Source organism: Rissa tridactyla, chromosome 4 (assembly GCF_028500815.1).
Source record: "Rissa tridactyla isolate bRisTri1 chromosome 4, bRisTri1.patW.cur.20221130, whole genome shotgun sequence".
Classification (NCBI taxonomy): domain Eukaryota; kingdom Metazoa; phylum Chordata; class Aves; order Charadriiformes; family Laridae; genus Rissa; species Rissa tridactyla.
The window spans coordinates 64,246,305-64,268,600 of record NC_071469.1 but is presented as its reverse complement, the minus strand read 5'-3'; the positions used below and the strand labels follow the sequence as shown (position 1 = coordinate 64,268,600).

Below are 22,296 nucleotides of genomic sequence, written 5' to 3'. Positions count from 1 at the left end.
ATGTGTTGTAAACTGCTGGAATAACTCAAGTGAAGAGCCTGGTTTGAATATTTCCTTAAGCTGACAAAAACGTTCATGAAAACCCTGTTTTCACTGGATGTTATCGATATAGTTAATTAACCCTTGCAGCTATTGGATATGGTTAATGATGGGCACAACAGTATACCACCCAAGATATGCTGAAGGCAGTGCTGGGGGTACTGGGTCGTATCTTTTCTAAAACTCCGTAATACACAGAGATTGCCTCAGTGCTACCTGAGTCTGCCTGCAAGGGGAGCTCCCAGCAGGCAATTTAAGCCAACTTTTCTATCGTCTTTGCACCAGGGAGAGAGGTGAAGAAAGAACTGCTTCCTGCTTGGAGGTTTAAGGCTGGTGAGATTTAAACCTCCTGTTGAGCAGTGAGTGGATTATGCACATTCTGGGTGTCAGACCGCTAGCGTTTGGGGCAGTGAAATCATAGGCACTGGAAGAAGAAAGATACTAGCTTTTTAGTTAATGCTCTCAGCTCACTCTAAGTTATCTTTCAACCCACTTGAAAGGTAATTGACATACACAGTAAGGCATTTAGGGGTGGAATAGTGCCTATGTCAGCAAAGGCATTATAGCTTCTAGGTATTATATTCTCTGAACATACTATATTACTGTGCGCTTCACATATCTATTCTGTGTGATGCTCAAATGTGCATGAGTGAATGTATGTGTGATTTTGTCTGCATACAGATGTATATGCACCGCTCAAGAAGAGTTTAGTGCTTATGTCTATGTATTGATTGTCTTGTTAATGTCAATATACTTTAAGAAATTATTTTGACATATAGGCAGGAATAAAACCTTATGCAAAACTCTAGTTTGTACTAAAGTAGCTCTGTACAGTGAACTTTTGCTTGCACTTCAAGTTTTTCTTTTTAACAGTTGTCCTTTTTTTTTAACTTTAGGAGATACACCAGAAAATTCTGCAACAAAAACACCATGTGACATTACTCCAAGAAGAGACGGATTGTCCTGATGTGGATGAATTAAATAAGCAGCTTAAATGTGTCACTGATTTATTTAATAAGAAGAAACATGTGTTTCAAGATCACTTTATCGGTGTTTTGAACCGTAAGCAAACACATTTCACACTTTTGTAGCTTTATAGGTTTGTATAATCTCAAAATAAAGAGATTTTGACCATCATAATCTCTTAAAGGTTATGTGATTAATTTACTTTTGGTTTGGTGTCTGAAACTGCTTCGATATCTCAAACTGCTTCAGAGTTCTGAACAAGAGAGAGATTTGGATAAAAATGGCTTTTGATTCCAACAAACCACTCAATCAACGTATTTTGTTTCTTATTTTTGCATTTTAAAAATTAGATAAAGGAAGTATAAAGAGTAATCCAGGAACATTTCATTTAAAAATACAGAAATCAAACTTTTTCATTTTTTCCAGTCATTTTTATTTAATCTTAGGAGAATGAATAGCGTTATTAGTTACTTTTTGTTTTATGCAGACAGAGGATTGTGCAGGTGTAGAATTAGGCCCAAAGGTAGTCTCATCTTCAAATGGTTTTTGAGTGATATTTATTTGTGTGGAAATTAGAAAAGTTGCCAATAGGCTAATCCAGGTCTTGTTTACTGAAACTGCTATGTATAGCAGACTGTCCCTCCCAATTGAACAGTTATTTTTATTGTCAATTAATGTTGGGTAAAAAAATGTATGAACTGCAGCATTTTCTGTCACATGGTCTGTAGCAAAAAGCAACCTTTCACAGTAGCACTGATAAATGTAATTACAAATTGTCTGAAATCTTCATGTTAAATAGGACTTTCTTTTACAGAATACAATTAATGAAGAAAATTGGAATGTGTCTTTTTTCAGGTCAGTGCAAGAATTTTAATGATTGGTTCAGCAGCACTCAGCTGTCTTTGAAGGACTGCTTTGACCCCTCAGAAACAAAAATGATACTGGAAGAAAGACTGCAGAAGCTAAAGGTAAAGTATTAAAATGTTCTAATTTTAAAACTGATGGTTCTTGAAGTTTAATCTTTTACACGGGAGTTTTTTCTTGGGTATGAATTCACCCACATTGGTTTTGTAACTTGAGGTTGAAGGAACATTTCATGTAACTTGAAGCATTAGGACAATAAGCAGAATGAAAGTAAAACTTTGTTAAAATGGAACAGCACTGTTCAAGTTCATACACAGTTGGGTAAGTGAGAGACAGGACAGTAGTTAGTGAAAGTCAATGGACTTTGACCAAGTACTTCAGCGTGCAGAGATGCGGAAAGTCAAATATGTAGAGATTAAAATGAAATTTTGACCCCCATGGGACTCAAATGTGAAAAATTTGCATTCACTTTACTGTAGCCAAACTTTCACTCTAAGTCAGACAGAATCAACAGAAAAGAGATGGAAAAGCCACCTGCAAGAAGCAATCACAGATAAGTGGCAGAAGACAGTGATGTCAATGCTAGATTTGAATGCTGCTTGCCTATTTCTTCTGTATGTATTTGTGCTGTAGAGAAGAAATCCAAGTCATCTACTTCACTTTCTCTTTACTCTACAAACAGCAACTTTTCCATTTGCAAATGGAATAGTCAGCAAACTGTGAATTAACATATGTATATTAACATATATAGAAACTGGAATATCTGTAGACAATGTTGGTGGAGATAACAGGAGCTAGTAAACTCTTGTGACATAGTTGTCTATTATATAACAGCAAATTTGATAAATGCATCTTATGTTTGTGCTCTTATTCAGCACTTCCTAACATCTGAAGGCAAAGACCAAGATATCCAAGAGGTTAAAACTTTATTGAATAAAGTGAAGCATTACTTGCCCAAAGCAAGCATTAACCACCTTAACAGCCATGTGAGAGATCAAGAAGCAGAACTACAAAGATTGATCTCCAAATGTCAAAAACGGGAAAAGGAACTTGATGCTTCTCTCCAGCAGCTCAGTAGGTAGGGAACTAACGTAGTTTCTGACATTTTAATCACAAGCGATATAAAATGATTCATTATTAAACAGCCACAGCGAATGACAAACCCCCCTGCTTTTTATTAAAGATAGTATTTTAATAAAGGGTAGTGAGTGAGTTGTTGTATGCTTCATGTGTTTTTTCACTTTGTAGCAGACTCAGTTTTATATGAGAGTATGTGCTTTTGGATAGCTTCAGTGACATGAATCAAGATACTTAAAAATTAGGCTTGTGCTTAAAACTTTGCTTGAGCAGACGCATGATATTTATGTTACTTTTTCAGCAAAACACTGCTGTCAGCAGGTTTTAGTCATGTAACGCCTCTCATTTTGACCTGTGTCTCTACTTATACTCCCTTTAGCCTTGAAGAAAGCACCACAGTCTTGGAAGAATGGCTCTCTGCTCAGGAAGCAAAACTAGAAGAGATCAAAAAAGATGAGACAAAACTTGAAAACTTCTATAAAACACTATTAACGCAGAGGTATCGTTTTCTTTGGTCTCTAAGAACTGTCTTCTAAAGAAGATTGCTCCATGTTGTTACAACAAATAGATGTTTGTTTATTTTTTGTATTTTTCAGAAAACCATTTGACTCCATAGCGCAGCTAGCAAACTCTTTGAGGGAGGCTCAGTTGACAGAAGATGAAACCATTTCAGAAGCCAGTGATCTTATTAGTAGATATCAGACACTGATAACACATGTAAGTGAAATGGCAGGGAATACTAAGAGACTTCCAGTGGAAGGGCAAAATTTTGAAGAACTTGCTCAGGATGTTTCTTGCTGGATCAAAAAGCTCGAGGAGGCTGTTAATAACCTGAGTTCACAGGAAAGTGAGTTGCCATCAGACGAAAGGATTAATCAGGTAAAGGTATTGTGTTAAATGTGTTTCTTTTCCACTTCACAGCTCATGCTAATATCAGGGGAATGCTTGATGAGTCAGCACCTCCTAAAAGATGCTGTCACTGCTGATTGCCTGTGGTTTTGTGGCTTATGTAGGGGGGTTTGGGGGAGGTGTTGGGATTTTTGTTTGGTTTTGCATAGTTTATTACTCAAATAAGATAAAAGGCTCAGCTGCACCTCTGGGTGGAGCAGCACTGAACTCATAAGGTGCTGGTGGCTGTGCTCCTTACCATCATAGCCTATTCCAGAGGTGGAGAAGAGAGGTCAGTAACGTAGCTGGAGAGCGTCTGCAAAGTGTGTGGCTGCTTGGGTGTCCTGCAGTTTTGTTGTGCTGGGCTGCTCCACTGCCTGGGTGGGCCTCCGTCCCCAATGTCTGCTTTGGTGTCTCCTGTCTCTGACTGCTTTGGAGGCCTCCTAACAGAGTAGCCAAAAGTGAGCATGCTGGAATTTATGTGCTTCATTCTGTGGAAGGGGTAGTATTGTGACAACTATCTCTCCCTAAGATTTGGACCATTTTTTTATTTTTCAGCACAATATTAGTTTTGTTATGTAGAGAATAATTAATAAGTCAGCTTCATTATCCCAGACTTTCTAAAACTAGATGATCCATTTATATATCAGTTATGTGATATATTGGAAGGAGAATTCTTATGTCTTGGACAGACAGCAGTGTACAAAGTATGAAAAAAGTCATTGGTAATACATTTTATTTGTAACCAAAAATAGTTGTATATGTACTGCTTCTTGTTTAATACAGGAAATCACAGCTCTCAAAGATGCAGGAGAGGACAAGTTACAGAACATGGTAGCTCTAGGAGAATCTTTAATGAAAACTGAGAAAAATAAGAAGTCAGTGATTCAGCAGATTATTTCTGAGCTCCAGAACCAGTGGGAAAGTACCTGTCGGTTAGCCACTGAATATAAAAGGTAATGTGGAATTTGTCAACTGTCAGTATAGATCACTTCCTGCTATATCGACTTTCTTATCTTTTTCCTGCAACAGTTCCATTGAATTTGTGTTCTTTGGGGGCAGAACAAGATACCTACAAAAATACTTGTATTTCTGCAGTGTTGTTGGGGGCCAGATCATAGTCTGGATTGAATGGTCAAGTGGGGGGTGTAGCCAGGAGGTGTAAGGGGGAGTGGCAGGACATCTGATGGGGTCTGTCAAGCTTGCCTCAGATTCCCTTTTGATACTAAAGTAGCTCAGCCAGTCTTAAAAAAAAAAAAAAAAACAAACCCCAAAAAAGCAAACAAAAAAACCCCCTGCATCCGCTGCTCTTTGTTCCATTAGTCTGTGCAGTGAGGGTGCACTGATTTAACCACTGTGGTGGCCCCTCCCTGCAATGCGATCTGGGCTGTGTGTCCTGATCTGGGCTGTGTGTCCCAGGCATGGTCCCCCAGCAGAGGTGGGATCTACCCTTGCACAGATTTATACTACTTCAGAAGAGAGTTTTGGGGTAAATCAAGAAGGCTGGGATTTTCAAAGTAGAATTTCTAAAACCTGGATTATTCTGTCTCTGTGAGAGGCTTTCGTGGCTGTGGCAGCTGATATTGTTAATATTGCTAAGTCAGTGAAGGCACTTTAGTGTCACTGGCACTGTGGCAACTGCGTCTGAGAGCCAAATTGATCCTTTAAAACATGTCAGATGAATCCTGCTGTGTCGTGTAAACTTAAACGGAAGTTCTGATTTTGCACATGCAGACACTTTCAAGATGTTTGTCTGCTGTAACATTCTTGAACCAATTTTCACTAAAATCACTGGGAACTTCACTGTTGAGATCAATGGAAGCTAGAGTAGGCCTACTGTATATTTTTTTAAAAAATGACAACCAGGGAATGAATTATTAAAACCAAGTATTTTTGAGAATATTCAGTTGCCGTCTCTTATTACTAAGCACTCCGTACAAGCAATACAAGTGGCGTTCAGGAAGATAGAGCATTGGCTATGTTGGATCCAACACAGCAGAATGCAGAGCACCCTCTTCACCGTATGTTGAAGACAGGAGATGAGGTGCTCAGCATGTCTGAAGAGAGGCTCAGGACCTTGCAGGATCAGGCCTGTGAATAACAGATGCAACATGGTAATGGCAGCAGTGTGAAGCTGGAATAGGGAACTTGAAGCAGGAGTACTGAACGTGTGTGAGGCTATGCTTTATCTATCATATCCTATTATCATATCATATTATCCTGCTCTAGGTGAACCTGCTTTGGCAGGGGGGTTGGACTAGGTAATCTCCAGAGGTCCCTTCCAGCCCCTACCATTCTGTGATTCTGTGATCTGCCAAAAAATATGTATCCTGAGGGGCAAAAACCAAAACATTTAAGCTTTGTTTTTGTCCTCATTTATCCTGCTGTACTTTACAGAACTGTAACCAGACTTTATTTTGTTTGTGTGGGATCATATTTTCAAATGTTGGCATTTAAGTTCCATCTGGAAAATATCTGAGCTTAATCACTAAATGTGAACATACAAATGTTACTTTTGTCTCACTGATCATAGTTGCATATTTCCTGTGGACAAAAGCAACCTGTTCACCTGCAGCAAATCAGCATGTACGCTTATAAAGCCCAGAAATCAAAATCCAACGTCAAGGTCAGGAAAGTAGGCACTGGACTGTGCTAACATGACCCATAATTACATATGCTGGTTTTGTTGTCTGTATCTCTAAAACAGTCCCCCACCTCCATCTCAACCAATACAACATGTATCTTCTACAGAACATTCCCTTTCAGGAGACTGTCATAAGAAGTTGTCAAGGAAAATAGATTCATAGCTGTACTGTAGTTTTTAAACAGACCTTCTGCTGTAATGGAAAACAGAAAAATGCAGAGCATGAGCATCATGTCTCAGATACTAGAAACTATGGGCTTACAGGTTAAGGTTTAAGAGGGTTAGTCGCTTGTCCTGCATTTAAGTCCAGTTCAGCAGCAATAGCTTCAGTGTTTTTCATCACCTTGAAAATTCCGGTCTAAAGCTGATCAGTAATTTAAAACCTGAAGAAAAATATTCAGAGTGCTCAAGTTCATTCTAATGGTTGACTTGTTCACAATTTGACATTTTCTAGGTAATGAATGAAAATTTTTTAGACACTATTAAGTGCAGTATTTTTTCTTAGCCCTCAGGAGCAACTTCAGTTCAACAAGGAGCAATATGAGCAAAGCAAAGAAGATCTGAGACTGGCTCTAACTGAACTGGAGAAACAGCAAGAGGAGATAGGTTTTGCCCCTCAGCCTGGTTTGCAGGAGAAGCAAGCTCAGCTGGCAAACTATGCTGACCTCCTGCAGAAAGCAGAAGGCTTAACTTCCCGATTTAAAGAATTGAAAAGCCGAGATCATCACCTACAGGGTCACACTGGGGATCCCTGCTTCACAGAGGTGGAATGGTTGGAATTAAAACACCAACATGAAAATCTGCTCAGCCATCTACAGGTTGGAACCTTACTCTTTTCTTATGAGCTTGGTATGCCTGTTGGTTGCAGTTCTCACTGTTTGCCTGTAGAGTCATTCAGCTAGCAAGTTTATGGGTAAAACTGGGAGTGGTGAAAGTTCCTCTGTAAAAAAAAAAAAAAAAAAAAAAAAAAAAAAACAGGGAATTTCCCTCTCTCTGTCCCTCACTATGGGAAAAAGAGCACCAGAAGCTCATATTTTTCCACTGCCTTGTGCTTTGCAGAGGGATAAATGTTTAAACAAATGAGACCAAGGTAAGTATGAAGAATAACATTTTTTTATTTGTATAAACAGATTCTGATAGCTATATAGTATCAAGCATTTGTTCCTGCAATCTCTAAGCCATGGTAGTTGTTTGGTTTTTTTCCTTTTTGGAAGGATGAATGGCTTTTCCTGCATCTTGTTTGTTATTGATTCCACCCAGTTTAGTGGAAATTGCATTTGCACCCTATGTGGTGTTCTGCATCTAATCTTTCATCCATTTTGAATAGAAACCATCCCTTTTAGAAGTATATAGAAGTATATTTCCAGTTCTCTTTAATATCTTTATCAATGATCTGGACGAGGCGATTGAGTGCACCCTCAGTAAGTTTGCAGATGACACCAAGTTAGGTGGGAGTGTCGACCTGCTTGAGGGTAGAAAGGCTTTGCAGAGGGATCTGGATAGGCTGGATTGATGGGCTGAGGCCAGTGGTATGAGGTTCAACAAGGCCAAGTGCTGGGTCCTGCACTTGAGTCACAACAACCCCGTGCAGCCTGGGGAAGAGTGGCTGGAGAGCTGCCTGGCAGAAAAGGACCTGGGGGTGTTGGTCGACAGCTGGCTGATTATGAGCCAGCAGTGTGCCCAGCTGGCCAAGAAGGCTAAGAGCATCCTGGCCTTTATCAGGAACAGTGTGGTGAGCAGGACTAGGGAAGTGATCGTCCCCCTGTACTCAGCACTGGTGAGGCCCTACCTCGAGTACTGTGTCTGGTTTTGGGCCCCTCACCACAAAAAAGACACTGAAGTGCTGGGGCCCATCTAAAGAAAGGCAACAAAGCTGGTGAGGGGTCTGAAGAATAAGTCTTATGAGGAGCAGCTGCGGGAGCTGGGATTGTTTAGCCTGGAGAAAAGGAAGCTGAGAGGAGACCTTATCGCTCTCTACAACTACCTGAAAGGAGGCTGTAGAGAGGTGGGGGTTGGTCTCTTCTCCCAAGTAACATGCGATAGGACAAGAGGAAACGGCCTCAAGTTGCCCCAGGGGAGGTTTAGACTGGATATTAGGAAAAAATTTTACATTGAAAGGGTTATTAAGCATTGGAACAGGCCGCCCAGGGAAATGGCTGAGGCAGCATCTCTGGAGGTATTTAAAAGACGGGTAGACGTAGTGCTTAGAGATATGGTTTATTGATGGTTTTTGTCAGTGTTAGGTTGATGGTTGGACTCGATGATCTGAAAGGTCCCTTCCAGCCTTGACGATTCTATATTCTTATGGAATGAAATCTCTTTTGCTTCCTGCTATTAATGAAGATTTTGTTCATGGTGGAATCCATGATGTGCTGGGTAAGAGGGCAAGATATTTTCTGTGCGTCTATGGTTAGCTGCGTATCTTACGGGAAACAAGCAAGGGGTTTTTTTTTTGCTGCTGAAGTCCTGGAAAAGCTGTGGCAGTCTGGGGATGACTTATATTTGTTTGACTTAATGACGGACTAATCCTAGAAACTCCTTGGTTTCTAGACCATAGTGCAGACATTGGAAAGGCACGTTCAAGAGCACCAGCAGTTTCAGGATATGGTAGCAGGCCTGAGCACTGAGCTGAAAACTGTCTCTGAGAAGCTTGCTGGTTGTGAAGATCCAGCAATGCAACAAACATCAGCTGAGCAAAACCAGTTGAAATCACAGGTAAGCTGCAGGTTTTCCATCATGGAGAAAGTGGGTCCGTGCCCTAGGGTCTTGTACAGACCATCACATTTATAGAAGAGAACTGCTAATGGTGTCAAACTGAAAAACTAAGAAACCTTGCTAAAATACAAAGTATATCTGGTCTTCCTTTTATCAAGGTAGCTGTAGCCCTAAAACTACCCTTAATGAACTGAATGGACCTTTACTGTTAGCTGAACTGAAGCTAGAATTGTCCTAGCTCAAGCACGCAGGCTTCTTCAGTTTTGTTTGTTAGCTTAGCAAAGCTTAGGAAAATGTCAGTGAGCCAAGTTCAGTTTTAAGAAGCGTCCTTCATGCATAAGTAGACGTTCTTTTGCACTCTGGTGGCATGGATAACAGTCTTGTAGCTGTGAGCACAAGGAGCTACTGAAAGGTGAAAACATAGCTCAGATATGGAACACTGCAATTCCCCTTCCTCCAGAATTTGCTATACCTCTAACAAATAAAAAGGAATAGAAGAGGAAGGGGATTATCTGTTCAGAACTTGTAAAGATTTCTATGCACCTCACAGCATACTGATTATTTTATCATTGTCATAATGCTTATAGCTTCAGGTGTCCTCTGTTCACAAAAATGGCTGACTAAAACTACTGGTTTAGTATTTGACTTTCTGCAGCAAATAGGTCTGCACGTACTTTTCAGCACAGTTTGTTGTTCACAAAAAGTATTTATGGTTTTAGTGATTGACTTTAGATCTTAGCATTAAGTATATTGAGTGAAGATACTTGTCAATAAAATGTTTTGTTTGTGTTTAAAGGAACAACAAGCACCTCTTAGTCAATGGGAAGACACATTAAAGAAGATTTTGGTTTTAGCAGAAACTGTTAAACAAAACACCTCTTCACCAGGACAGAAGTTTATTAAGGATGAGATAGAAACACTTCAGAGTGAACACAGGAGTCTGGAAGAAAGACTTGAAAATGTCAAGCAAAAGGAGGAAAGTATTTTCAGTAAAGTCCTTGAGTTAAAAGATGAGTTTGGTAATAAAATACAAATGGAAGATAAGGCAGGTACAATGCTGAAGGGAGAGATACGAATCACTTCTGATACTCCTGTCACTGCAGAAGAGAGCCCCACAGCAGTGGAGTTCAAGGAGCCTCTGGAAATGCATGATGTGAGTATATTTGTTGACAATAATGACAGTGGAAGACTGGTTAGAGAGACATCTGTCTCTCAAATGCCTTTTGTATATTGCATTCTTAATTTCATTGCAGTTAAGCCTTCTGTAAATATATGCGTGTAAACCAAAGATGTGGAGAACTCCTTTAACTTGTTGTAACAAGTCTGTAATAAGCCAATAATGTCTGTTCAAAACTGGAGTTTTCCATTTAAACACAACCTGCATATAGCTTTCTCTTGCACGTAATTAGAGCCAGGTATCTTTGGTCAGGACACAAAGGGAGAAGGTGTATAGATGAGAAAATTGCAGATATGCCTCTGACAAAGAACTTGGAGAGCTTCTCTTAAACTAGTAAGACTTGTTTAGAACTGCAGCACAATATTTCTCCTGTTTGTTTTCATAGATAGTAATTTTTGCCAATCAGAGATCTAATGTTAAAATACAATGTATACAGTCACACAAGCAGGTTTTCTTTTATATCATTTCTCTTAGGGTCAAGATGTAAATGGAAATATGTCAGAGAAAGAGAAGCAAAATGATTCACTTTTGGAGGAAAGCAGCATTTTGTCAGACAGTCCCTTGAAGGCTATCTGTCAAAACAAGGACAGCTTGGGGCAGACTGTTCAGGTACCTGACAAATATGTTCTAATACATGTCAGTATATATATATCTGTGTGTGTCTGTTCCCTAGAAATGCATATGTAATTCCTTAAAATTTGTAGTCTTATAGAGACATATTTTCCTTATCTGATGAAAGGAATGATAAATTATGTTCTCCAAATCATCCCCTCAGCCTTGCTTCTGTGAAGTGTGCAAGAGATCAATGTGATGCTCTCTATAGGCCCCCAGGGCTTGGACCCACTTTCTCCATGATGCAAAACCTGCAACATACCTGCATTTTCAACAGGTTTTGTCACCTGCACATACCAGGTAGATAATGAGAGGACACTAACCTGGAACGACTGATCTTTAGGGGACCTCAGGACATTCACACTGTAAATGACTTCACATGTGCAAAGCTGAGGGAACAACTTGGAGAATGCTCTTGTTGACCTGACCATTGAGTGATAACAGTAGCTGGGAGAGATGACCATCAAAATATCAGTGTGAAATGATCTGTACTGGGATTCCTGGAGAGGAACAAGATGAATAATTAGAGTTGCCAAATGTGTCTAAGCAGAAACTTCTATGACAGTATTAAAAATCATGTGAGCACTTACTCCTGTTTCGTTTGTCCCGAAACTATTTCATAGTGATTAAGGTCCTGATACGGCAAACTGATCTGAGCAGGCATTTCCAAGAGACTCTGGGTTTGGGTTACCTCAGCCTTTTCCTTCATTGCTTAAGCTAAGCTGAAGACAGAGAAGACAGCTTGTGGAGTGTGATGTTCCCTAGTAAACTTAGATTTTTCTACTGCGACTTTTTGTGAACTGTGACTGATTGTAAACATTTTGTATTTTTCAAATCAGGGGGAGGTTGATAAAGAGAGCCCAGGTATGGATGAACATAATAGGGTCCAAGAGGACATTCTGGACAATGTGGCTCAGAGTGGTGAAGGAGAACTGGAAAGGCATCAAGATGGTGTTAGTATTGAAGGTGATGAAACAAGAAAGGAAACCCATCCAGCAGAGGTAACTGGACATGAGATTGCACAAGAGTGATTGAATTTGAGAGTGTATGTATACAGTTTAGTTGCAGTGGGGATGATAGTACTACTAAATAAAAAAAACCCTCAAGTTACACTGAGCTATTTTTGTCTGATGTGCTGTATACTTAGTACGCGTTAACTCTCTGAATCCTTTCTTGAACATTTAAAATTAGTATGGAGGGTTGTTTGGTTTTTGTTCTCATTACTATGGGCTGCCACAAGGTAGTTTGCTGAGGATATTGCATTCCAAGTCACCCGGAGGTGTTGTGAAGTCTTCTTACCATTTGGCTTAAATACTGTTATTTTGCTTGACTCTTTTTCATTTATTTAGATTTCTTATTTACATATTTACTTTGCATATATGAGGCTGCATTTGAAATGCTCTGTCCTGTGTGTTGCACCCTGGTACAAGGGGAATTTCAACAAACTAGAGCAGTGTTTAAGAGCTGGAGCCATAATGAGTGGGAAGAGGCTAAGTTCTTGTTGGACTTGAAAAAGCTAACAGGGGTCTTGTTGCTGTCATCCCCTCCCTGAAGGCGTGTTATAGAGAAGATAGAGCCAGACTCTTCTCAGACGTTCAGTTTTAGCAAACTGTGTGGAATGATGAAAGCAGTGTAGTTATGACAAGATGGAGCACAGCGTGCACTCATGAGCTTGCTGAGAATTGGGGTAAATTTGCTCATTCTGGGTTGCAGGTGGGCTACTTTCAGTGTCTATCCTATCTGACTTGCAGTCCCTAGCTCAGATATCTGTCCAGCATGGATAGGTCCCTGATGTTGTGCTCTCCACCATGGTAATGCTGTAAGGATTTGCCATTCTTCATTTGTTATGGTTTGGGCTGGGTTGGCCAATGACAGGACAACAGTTGCTCTCCCCCACCTCTCGCTCCAAGGAGAGGAAGAAGGGAGATAGAGAGTTATGAGTGTGGGTGGCGGTTGTATTTCACCTGTGCCCACATGATAAACAAACTCCGTCAGAACTAGCAGTCGGCAAATACCTTGGCATATACATACAGCAAATCCATGGGCTGCCCATGGAAATATCCTGCTTGGTAATTGGTTGGGTGTCTAACCACAGACTGTCTGACTACAGTACAAGTACAAGATTGGAGCCTCAGAAAAAAGCTAAACCTTTTAAAAAATGCATTCAAGGCTGCATCCAAGGGTACATAGTTCAAGGCCCGTGCTTAGAATGATGAAACATGAATAGTGTAGGTCAGAGGGAGAACACTTGCAATCTGCACTTTTTCTAAAATTTTATAACAAAACTACAGCGCTGCTGCTTCTAAATGGTTTCCTCTGCCGTAACCTTGCCCACAATAAATTATAAGATGTAATTGTGGTTTTCCTCATCTACCTGTAATTATGGGCTTAGTAACTTTGTCATCTCAAGCACTGTAATTTCTATTCAGCAGGTTCGATTAGGGCTTTTCAGTTACTTGTTTCTTTTGTTTTTCTTACACCAAAAGGAGAAACCTAGTGATGTAGAGAATCAGTCATATAGAGAAGATGTGGAGCAGGTCCAACAAACGGTGTGCCAGAAGAGTCGAGTCCCGAAATCTGCAGCAGCTGAGAAAGATGGTCCGGAATCTAATCCCCCAGTTTCTGCACATGAGGTAACCCATATTTTCTTATTTCAAGCTGCATTTGTCAGAGTCACTGAATTTTTGTTTCCACGTGGGCTTCAGATGAAGTTCTGTTATGAGAGAAGAGGCATCAAAATCAAGACCATTGTGTATGGTTCTGCTTTATGTCCACGGTAGACTTGAACTTTATCCTAAGTGCTAGCCACATCATATTTTTCAGTGGATCCATTCAAAAGAGCAATATTGGTTTTCAGCGCCATCATAATCAGTCTTTACTTTGTGATTTCAGAGTTTTTCTTTAAGTTGTGATTCAATGCAACTTTTTTCCATGTTATTATAGTTAGCTGTGATAGTCTTTGCCATCATAAGGAAGGCAGATCAGAAAACTGAAATCCAAGGGTGATCCAGCATAAGAAAATAAATGAAATAAAATAGAGAAAGGAGAATGAATTCAAGCTGAATCAATAACACGGTACATTACTAAACAACGTTACTAAGTCTGTTGTTCTTTAAGGGTAAGGGTGTAACATCACAAGTGGCCCATGACTGCTGATCCTCAGTCACCACGTTCTTAAATAGAAGGTTGGGCCAGATCTAATCTTCACAGTTAAATCTATAGGCAGGTCCTCAGCTGGCCTGTCCATTGCAAGGTCTTACCTGGGACTTGCACATCTGGTCTAACTGGAAACCCCAACAAAATCTCCCAAAGGTATTGGGAATCAGGGGAGGTCCCTGCTGACTGGAAGCAAGCCAATGTTATTCTGATTTACAAAAAGGGGTTGAGGGAAGACCCAGGGAACTACAGACCTGTTAGTCTAACCTCAGTTCCTGGAAAAATTTTGGAGAAGATCATACTGGGTACTATTGAAAAGCATTTAAAGAACAATGTAATCATCACAGAATCATTTAGATTGAAAAAGACCTTTAAGATCATTGAGCCCTACCTAGCACTGACAAGTCCACAGAAGGATTTAGGCATGGCTTAAATACATGAAGCAAAGTTTTGCAGTCAGAAAACTTGTTGGTTTAGGACCTTCAGAAATAAGAATCCTGTTTTGCATTGTAGGACACAGGTGCAGAAGTGGTTGTCCAGAAGGAACTATTTCCTGGAGTGCAAGTAAACACTGAATATTTTGAAGAGGAACAAAAGGTCAATGAGCTGAAAAATGAAGTGGCTGAACTGGATATCGTGCTCATAAATGAACAACTAAAAGAGCTGGAGGTATGGAAATTGCAAAGCCATTCCTTTTTGTTAATGTAGTGATACAGTTACAGAATTATGATTCGCGTCGCCAAAACAAAATTTGTTACATATAGTCTTATGATTAGTCAGTTTGTCTACCAGGTAATCTACACAGTTCCTTAATGCAAATATGTCCACGTAAATACCATATTTCGTATCTAGAGTACAGTAGTAGATACACCTACGATTGTGCATGCACTTCCATGATGTGCACAAGCATGCGTGCTCATTTACATGTGACTGAGCAAGCATACGTTTGCAGATCTATCAGCATTTAGCTGTATTTTGTGCTGAAAGCTGAAAGTGTTTAAGATCCTCTTTTAATCCTCTCTCTGTGGTGGGTTTGATTGCAGAATTTACAAACTGAACTGGAAACATCGAAAGCAAAGTCTTTGTGTCGTAGTCAAGAAGCATTTCCCAATGCAACAGGATCAAACAGAGCAGAGCTGCAAACCACAGAGCCTGTGGTGCCCTGCTGGGACAGGCTGCTTCAAGAACTAGATGCTGTTAAGGCAGTGAAGCAACAACAGTACTGTTTAATGAATGAGTACCAGAAAAACCTTTCTGCTCTGCAGTCCTCAATGAAAAATTTGTCAACAGAAAAAGATAACATAAAAATGTAAGTATAGGTGAGGGTTTCTGTTAAGATTGCAGAACAAATATAGTCCTAGACTGAATTTTGTGTCATACTTCAATACTGCTCAGACAAGAATATGGTGTTTTATCCATCTCGTTAATGTTAGGTAGCAAGAGGAGTCTCAGGGGGTTGTAAATTTAAACAACCTTAAACAGACACATTTCTGGTGGTTCTCTGCTATCCTTTAGCAACGTCTACTCTTTATTTTTTAGGCAAAATGTAGAAATGATTGTTGTGCTAAAAACCTATTTAGAAGCTATATTAAAATATTTTTGCAAAAATATCGCAGATATGAAATACTAATTTTTCTTTAAGGACTCATCAGTTCTAGTTCTTTTCTGAGCAAAATATCTCATTACTCTGAAAATGAACCTTGTTTGATAGGAAGAATTCTGTGGCAATAAATAAGTCTACAGTACCAATTCAGAGGTAACCAATGCACACAAAATATTTAGTACCTTTTATGAATTAGCATTCAACACATGGAGCTAGCTTATTGGTCACAAGAATGTGTCACAATAATTTGAAAATCCTTAAAAAAAAAAAATCTATAAAATTGTTAATTTACAGCAAAGAGATTAAAAAAAAAGTTGAATAAAAATCTAGCTGCTAAATGTATTTTAGGCGGGATTTTCAAAATACTCGAAATAAAACATGAGTACATAAATTCATCCAAATTAATCTTGAATGAATGGGAATTTTTTAAGTTCTTCTTGTAACTAAGTTTTATCTTCATTGTAAATCAGAAATTACCATAAAATGTTGTTAATTCACTTGGAGATGACTTAACACTATTGTTGATTTTGAAAAAAAAATATTATTGTAACTTTAAAGGGAGGCTACATTCCTTTAGGGAATGACACATTCTATATTAGTATATACTGCAGTTTTAGAGAATATACATTAGAATGTGCTTTTCCTGTAGAGATATCTAGAAATAACTAATGCTGTACTGATAAGCAAGAAATCATGGTACTGCAGTGGTGGTTAGAAGACTTATGAGAGAATATTGAGAGATACATGTGATTAAGTGAACGAAGTGAGTGAATCGTTTTCGAAACAGTGAAATTCTCTTTTTAAGATGTGTCTAGACAATGTTGTAGGATTATTATTTTTTTTTTTAAACATTACTTATATTTTTGGCAGGGGTCCTATGAACAATACAGTTCTTCTGGAGAAAATTAAGGCATGCATAGAGTCCTTACGAAAAGAAAGAGATGTCTTAAACCAGTTGAAAACTCAGCAAGAAAGTTTATCTCAGCATTTAACATGCATGGATAAAGTGTTAACTGAAAGCCAAATGAGGCAACTGGAGCAATGGTGGCAACACATGGAACAAACAGTGCAAAAGAAACATGATCAGGTTGTGGCAGAAATTGACGAATTTAATCTGCTTATGAATAAAGCACAGGATATTCAGAGGCTGATACAAGAACAGTATTTACAGGCAGAGTTATATTCCTCATCTGAAAGAAAAGCCAAATACGCTGTACTTTGGACGACAGAGCTACAGGACATTAAACATGGTCTTTCTCTATTAAAAAGAAGGATTGAACTGCAGATGAAAAGAATTTGGAGTGATCAAGAGAAGGTAGCTTTGGAGAACTCTATACATGATTTGCAGAGCAAATTGGAAGCATTATCAGCACAACAAGCTCCTCGAGAGGATGTTCAGATCTCTGGTCCTGCTCTCATGAAACATGAAATGATGAAGAGGCTGAAAGAAAATATTTCATGGGTTAAAGATTCACTGTCCTCTCTTGATCAGAAAGCAGCACTTTTCCCCAGTGATGTTAAATCACAGATCAGAAGTTGTCAGCTTATGAACACGGAAGTTGTAAACAGAGAGCCCGTGATTGTGTCACTGGATTATGGGCTCCAGCACATCGTTCCCAACTTGCATCCAGAGGAGATCTCTGATTTGACCTTCCTTTTACAAACATTGCAGAATTCATACAAGGCTCTTGTTTTAAAATCAGCTCAAAGGTTACAGCACCTAGAGCTCCAGCTGGAGGAGAGGCAAAGACTTATTGCGGAAGTAGAAAAAGTCCATTGTCAGCTTCGAAATGCTGAGGTGCTTGCCAGGCCTGACACGAACCAAACCAGCACATGGTCAGAATTAATCAATCAACAAGCCATTTTAAAGGAGATTTTAAAGGACATACAGGAAATAGAAGGGCTTATCTCATCCCACTGTAAAGACAGTCAGGTCACAGCTGGGGAACTGAGCCTGTCTGAACAACTATTTTTGATTGATCAATTAAGAAGTCTGAAGAATAGAGCAAGGAAGACACAGAGGCAAATTCAGAGTAAACTTAATGAAGTAGAAAAAAAGATAGCTGTCTACAGAGAGTTTGCTGAAGGAATAACTTCATTGCAGCAAGATCTTAATGATCTACAGCGTGGTGAAATGAACCTTGAAGAAGATGAATTATTAGGTGCCAAGCAGGAAGTAAAGAATAAATGCAAAGCACTTAAAGAAAAAGTATTAGCTTTTCAGTCCAATTTGTCACAAACACTGAAGTACAAAGAAATCTTTGAATGCGTAGGTCTAAAATGGGACTCACTGCAGCTGGATGAATTGCAAACTAAATTTTTTAAAATTAAAAATAAAATTAAAGGGAGGATAAAACGCTTTGATAATGTTGTTAGGGAATGGAATAAGATTCAAGCATTGCTAAATGAAATTCAGACAGTGACATCCACTGTAAGAAAAGAAGCTAACATCCTAAATGATAGCTCTAGCTCTTCTCTTGCTGAGAATCTTACATCTGCACAGATTCTGTTTCACACAGTTCAACAAATCTTGTACTTAACCCAGGAGGCAGAAAATCAGCTAAACAAAAGTGAGGCCTTTGATACACCATTCAAAGAATCCAAGAGGAAAGAAATAAAGAGTGTGGAGAAAGACGCTGAGGAATTGAATCAGTTTCTTCAAAACTTGGTCTCTGGTCTCCAGTGTGTAAACAAAGAAGATGTCCAGAATGAAATAGAACATATATTCCACATCATAAAGCATATTCAATTAGAGCTTCAGCAACCACTTCTGATAGACATAAAAAATATGCAGTATGAAAAGATGCGATGGGAAGGAATCCAGAATATGATTCAAGGAAAGTTTTCTGATTTTAAATGTATAATGGAAAAAGAGAGGGAAAACCAAGATGAAAAATCTCTTGTTGCTGATATAGAAGAAAGATTAGAGACACTACAAGATCGTGAAATACAACTGAAGACAGACATTGCTGCTCGTGTTGTAAGTATATTTAATAAAAGTAAGGTATAGCCATATGTCTTTTCCCAATAATTAGATTAGGTGTCTGTGACTGCCGTGTTTATGTTTTCATGACTTATATCCTCCTTTTGTTCAAACAACTGATTTGGCCCATCATCATCTCTGCATTGGTGGATATGATGGGAATCATATAAGAAACTAAGGATACAAAGAAACCAGTTGTATTCAGTTTGATTATAATCAAGCAATAGGGATTAGCACAAGAAAAGAAAGGTAAAGGGGAGGAAGGAAAAAAATTGCATTGAAATATTGAGCTAAAGAAAGACCAGGTGCAATTGTCCTGGAATTATCCTTGGGACTGATTTTATGGAACATTTTCAGTAGTGACAATGATATACAAAACAGAAGTTCCTTGTTTCTACTAGAAAGAAAAAGCTTACCAGTTGGGAATGATCAAGGAGAGTAAAGCGCAGGTCAAACCAATGTGATCAGGCCTCAGGGAGGGTGAGCAAAGGAAAGGCAACCAGGATCCAAGGCTTTAAAACAAGTATATAAGGCATTGCTGGAGGATCGGTCTGATTCTTGATGCCTTTGTCAGGAAAGGTCCGCTCAAACTGGAACAGATGCTGTTAGAGGGATAAGGAATATTGAGGACAGTTAGTAAAACTGAATTTGCTCAACCTGGTGAGCTGAGGGCAAGTGGGAAATCTAGCTGAGAAATATAATTAGGCTGGAGGTAGACTTAACAGATGGAAAAGGACTCCTTAAGCTAAAGGGCAGTGTTAATACACGGAGAAAGATTTAGTGAATAAATTTATTTTGGAAACCAAAAGAGTGGTGACCTTCATAGCAGAGAGGTTCTGCAACTGTGTCCTCATCAAGAAGACCTGTGCCCTGACCACCCAAGAGATCAATGGATACAAATGAGGAAATATGAGGTAGTAGCTAATAACAGGGGGGAGGGACTCAGCATCCCTGATGGTCCTGCTGACACATTTCCTGGTTTGCTGTACTTCATCTTCACTGCTTGGGTATTGTGTGGGAAACACAATGACAAGGTTTCTCTGCCCTGTGGGAATCCAAGAGCTGGCAAAGTCACCCATCGTTCTGTGTATAAATACATAAGAGGGTTTAGTGAGAAGCAGTTTGGCGAGTCATAGTGGAGATATCCCCTAGAGGAAAATAAAGCATCAGCCTATGGGCTTTCCTTGTCTGAACAGGATGTATGCTGCCATGTCCATAAAGGATCATATGGGTCTTGTGTCCTGCCATCCTTCTCTCTGGACTTTTCCAGTATTGGCGGTTCCCTCATAACCCCTGTTCCTATGGTTGAGGGCAATCAATCCCCAGGTCACACCACTGCTCTGTGACTACCTAGGTATCAGAGTGTATTTGCCATGTGTCCTCCCTCACCTCCTCAGGCCAATTCTGGTAGTATTGGTCTCAAAGACAATGAAGTGTGAAATTCTGAGAAGACCGTGTGGTGATCCAGAGGAGCACAGCTGTCTTTCTTGATTGTTCCTTTGTCTTTTTAACACTTTCAGAGTGCTCTGGAGGACGCATGTGAGACTGGTGAGCTTTATACCAAAGCTGTTGAGAGGGCTGCCAGGTTCCTCGAGGACTATGAAGATCAAGTCAAATCTGCTGCAGCAAAGCTCGATAGCTCAGAGGAGGTCTGTCGGACTCCACAATGGAAACAAGAAGAGTTCAACTCTGCAAAGGCTAACATAGAAAACCTGTGCTCTAAGCTGAAAAATCTAGTGAAACCAGAAGACAAAATATGTCTGGAAAACACTTTAACAGAACTCGTCGATAAGAGTTTGGCATTAAGGGAGAAGGCTCAAAGAAAGGAAGCTGATGAACAGAGGTAGGTTTAAGAGATCTTCCTAGATCATGTTCGTTATTGTGAGAAATTTGACTGATAATAAATGCAGTGTTGTTTCTGCTCTGGTAGAACCAGGTAACTCAGCAGAAAGAACTGTAAGCATTTCTGTTGTTCCCAAATGGGATTGTAATGGAAGGAAAATTACCAGGCAATAAGCATATGAGTAATAATTTACAATGCAATCATTTTCAGTATCTTCCAAAAAGTATGTATGGGCCTCAACTGAGTGTCATATGGTGCCAGAATCAGAAGAAAGCACATTTCCACAGTCTCTAGTTCAGTGCTGGTGCAGATTAGAATAGTTTTCAGAGGGGCCCTAATGCTTGTCTTCCGTAGGCTATTCTATGGCTTGAGAAAGTAAAGAACAAACAAGATGCAGGCCATGGTTCCCTTCCTTCAAATATAGGTACAGAAGAGATCTGAAGGGCCTACAGAGACACGTACAGAAAAATCTTGGGAGACAGAGTAAAGGATTTTTAAATTCCTTACTCATGATCCAGTGCTTCTAATTCTATTGAGCATAAACTTAAAATCTACTTTTATAATCAAAGAAGTGGGTGGCTTTAAAGACTTTGGTAATAGAAAAGAGATGATAAGATATAGAAATAAGAAATTGGAATTGTACAGACCACACATTGTAGGGACAAATAGAATGTGTGCTACAAACTGGGAGCTGATTTTTGGGAATGTCTGAGGAGGATGGAGTCTTAGATCAAGACATACAATTCTTTTGAGAAGCTCCATGGATGATACATGGAAATATATACCTATATTTCTTTACCTCTGGGGCATTTGTACCTGCATATCTGAAGTATCTCAGATATCAGACCAGAAATGTATGGTAAATGCTAATTGAAGATATCTTGCAGTTCAGGAGACTTTTTTTTTTTTTTTGGTATTCTAGTGGGCATTATGGCTGGAGAGAGGAGCAATCACAATAAATGTTAATTGGTCTATTAACTGTTTCCTACAGGTATTTTGAAAAATACAAAAGCTACACAAAAACCAAAGTTGAGGTGTGTGATAATCTTAACAAACTGGAAAAGATGCTTCGACAGTCTTTGTCTCAAGTACCAATGTCTTATAAGGAAGCTTTGGAGCACTTAGAAGAAAGCAAGGTAAGAGACCCTGTGAAGAACTTGAAAAGTCCATGCAAAACTGATGTGGCAGCTATGTGCACCATATGATATCATAGTAGAAAGAAGTTAAACTCTTTTTCCTGTATTTATGTATATATAAAACCACAGAATATATTTATATACCTGTAAAAAGACCAGATTATAATAGGCCATGTAAAATGAGTGCATCTTATTGCTGTAGAAATCAAACATTATCTGTGCTTAAGATAGTGTTGCATTTCTGTTCAGATCCCTCATTACTTCTTTGCAGGACCCAGGGTGATCAACATCCTGTTGGTTTCCCTCAGAAGTGAAAATCAGAGGATTTCCAGTTTCCCCACCCAGAACTCTCTTGCTGCCTGCCCGCCAGACCTCTGCTATAACCAACCTCTTTACTGTCATCTCTTTTAGTACTTGTTATATTGCAGGCTTGCCATCTTATATATCTGTAACTCCTGCTCATTCCTCTTCCCTTCCAAACAACCAGAAAGAAGTAAGAACAACCTAATTGCCTGGGCACACTGTTCTTCTGTTTGTTTTTCTTGTTTTATTTACTCCGTCTTTCTCCACAGTCTTAGCCAACAGAATTCTCT

General features: G+C 39.3%; 1 protein-coding gene across 7 annotated transcripts in view; it reads left to right on the top strand.

Annotated features, from left to right (window-relative positions):
- SYNE2 (spectrin repeat containing nuclear envelope protein 2) overlaps positions 1 to 22,296 on the top strand; it is a 195,512-nt gene that overhangs the window by 67,471 nt on the left and 105,745 nt on the right. For all 7 annotated transcript variants that reach the window (XM_054198076.1, XM_054198074.1, XM_054198078.1 and 4 more), the window contains exons 36-52: positions 936 to 1,101; positions 1,861 to 1,973; positions 2,745 to 2,947; positions 3,326 to 3,445; positions 3,543 to 3,825; positions 4,621 to 4,790; positions 6,984 to 7,296; positions 9,029 to 9,193; positions 9,990 to 10,346; positions 10,845 to 10,979; positions 11,822 to 11,983; positions 13,469 to 13,615; positions 14,652 to 14,807; positions 15,182 to 15,447; positions 16,612 to 18,721; positions 20,245 to 20,567; positions 21,559 to 21,703. In XM_054198076.1, coding sequence (XP_054054051.1) covers positions 936 to 1,101; positions 1,861 to 1,973; positions 2,745 to 2,947; positions 3,326 to 3,445; positions 3,543 to 3,825; positions 4,621 to 4,790; positions 6,984 to 7,296; positions 9,029 to 9,193; positions 9,990 to 10,346; positions 10,845 to 10,979; positions 11,822 to 11,983; positions 13,469 to 13,615; positions 14,652 to 14,807; positions 15,182 to 15,447; positions 16,612 to 18,721; positions 20,245 to 20,567; positions 21,559 to 21,703 — 5,334 coding nt within the window. The remainder of the gene's footprint in view (positions 1 to 935; positions 1,102 to 1,860; positions 1,974 to 2,744; positions 2,948 to 3,325; positions 3,446 to 3,542; positions 3,826 to 4,620; positions 4,791 to 6,983; positions 7,297 to 9,028; positions 9,194 to 9,989; positions 10,347 to 10,844; positions 10,980 to 11,821; positions 11,984 to 13,468; positions 13,616 to 14,651; positions 14,808 to 15,181; positions 15,448 to 16,611; positions 18,722 to 20,244; positions 20,568 to 21,558; positions 21,704 to 22,296) is intronic.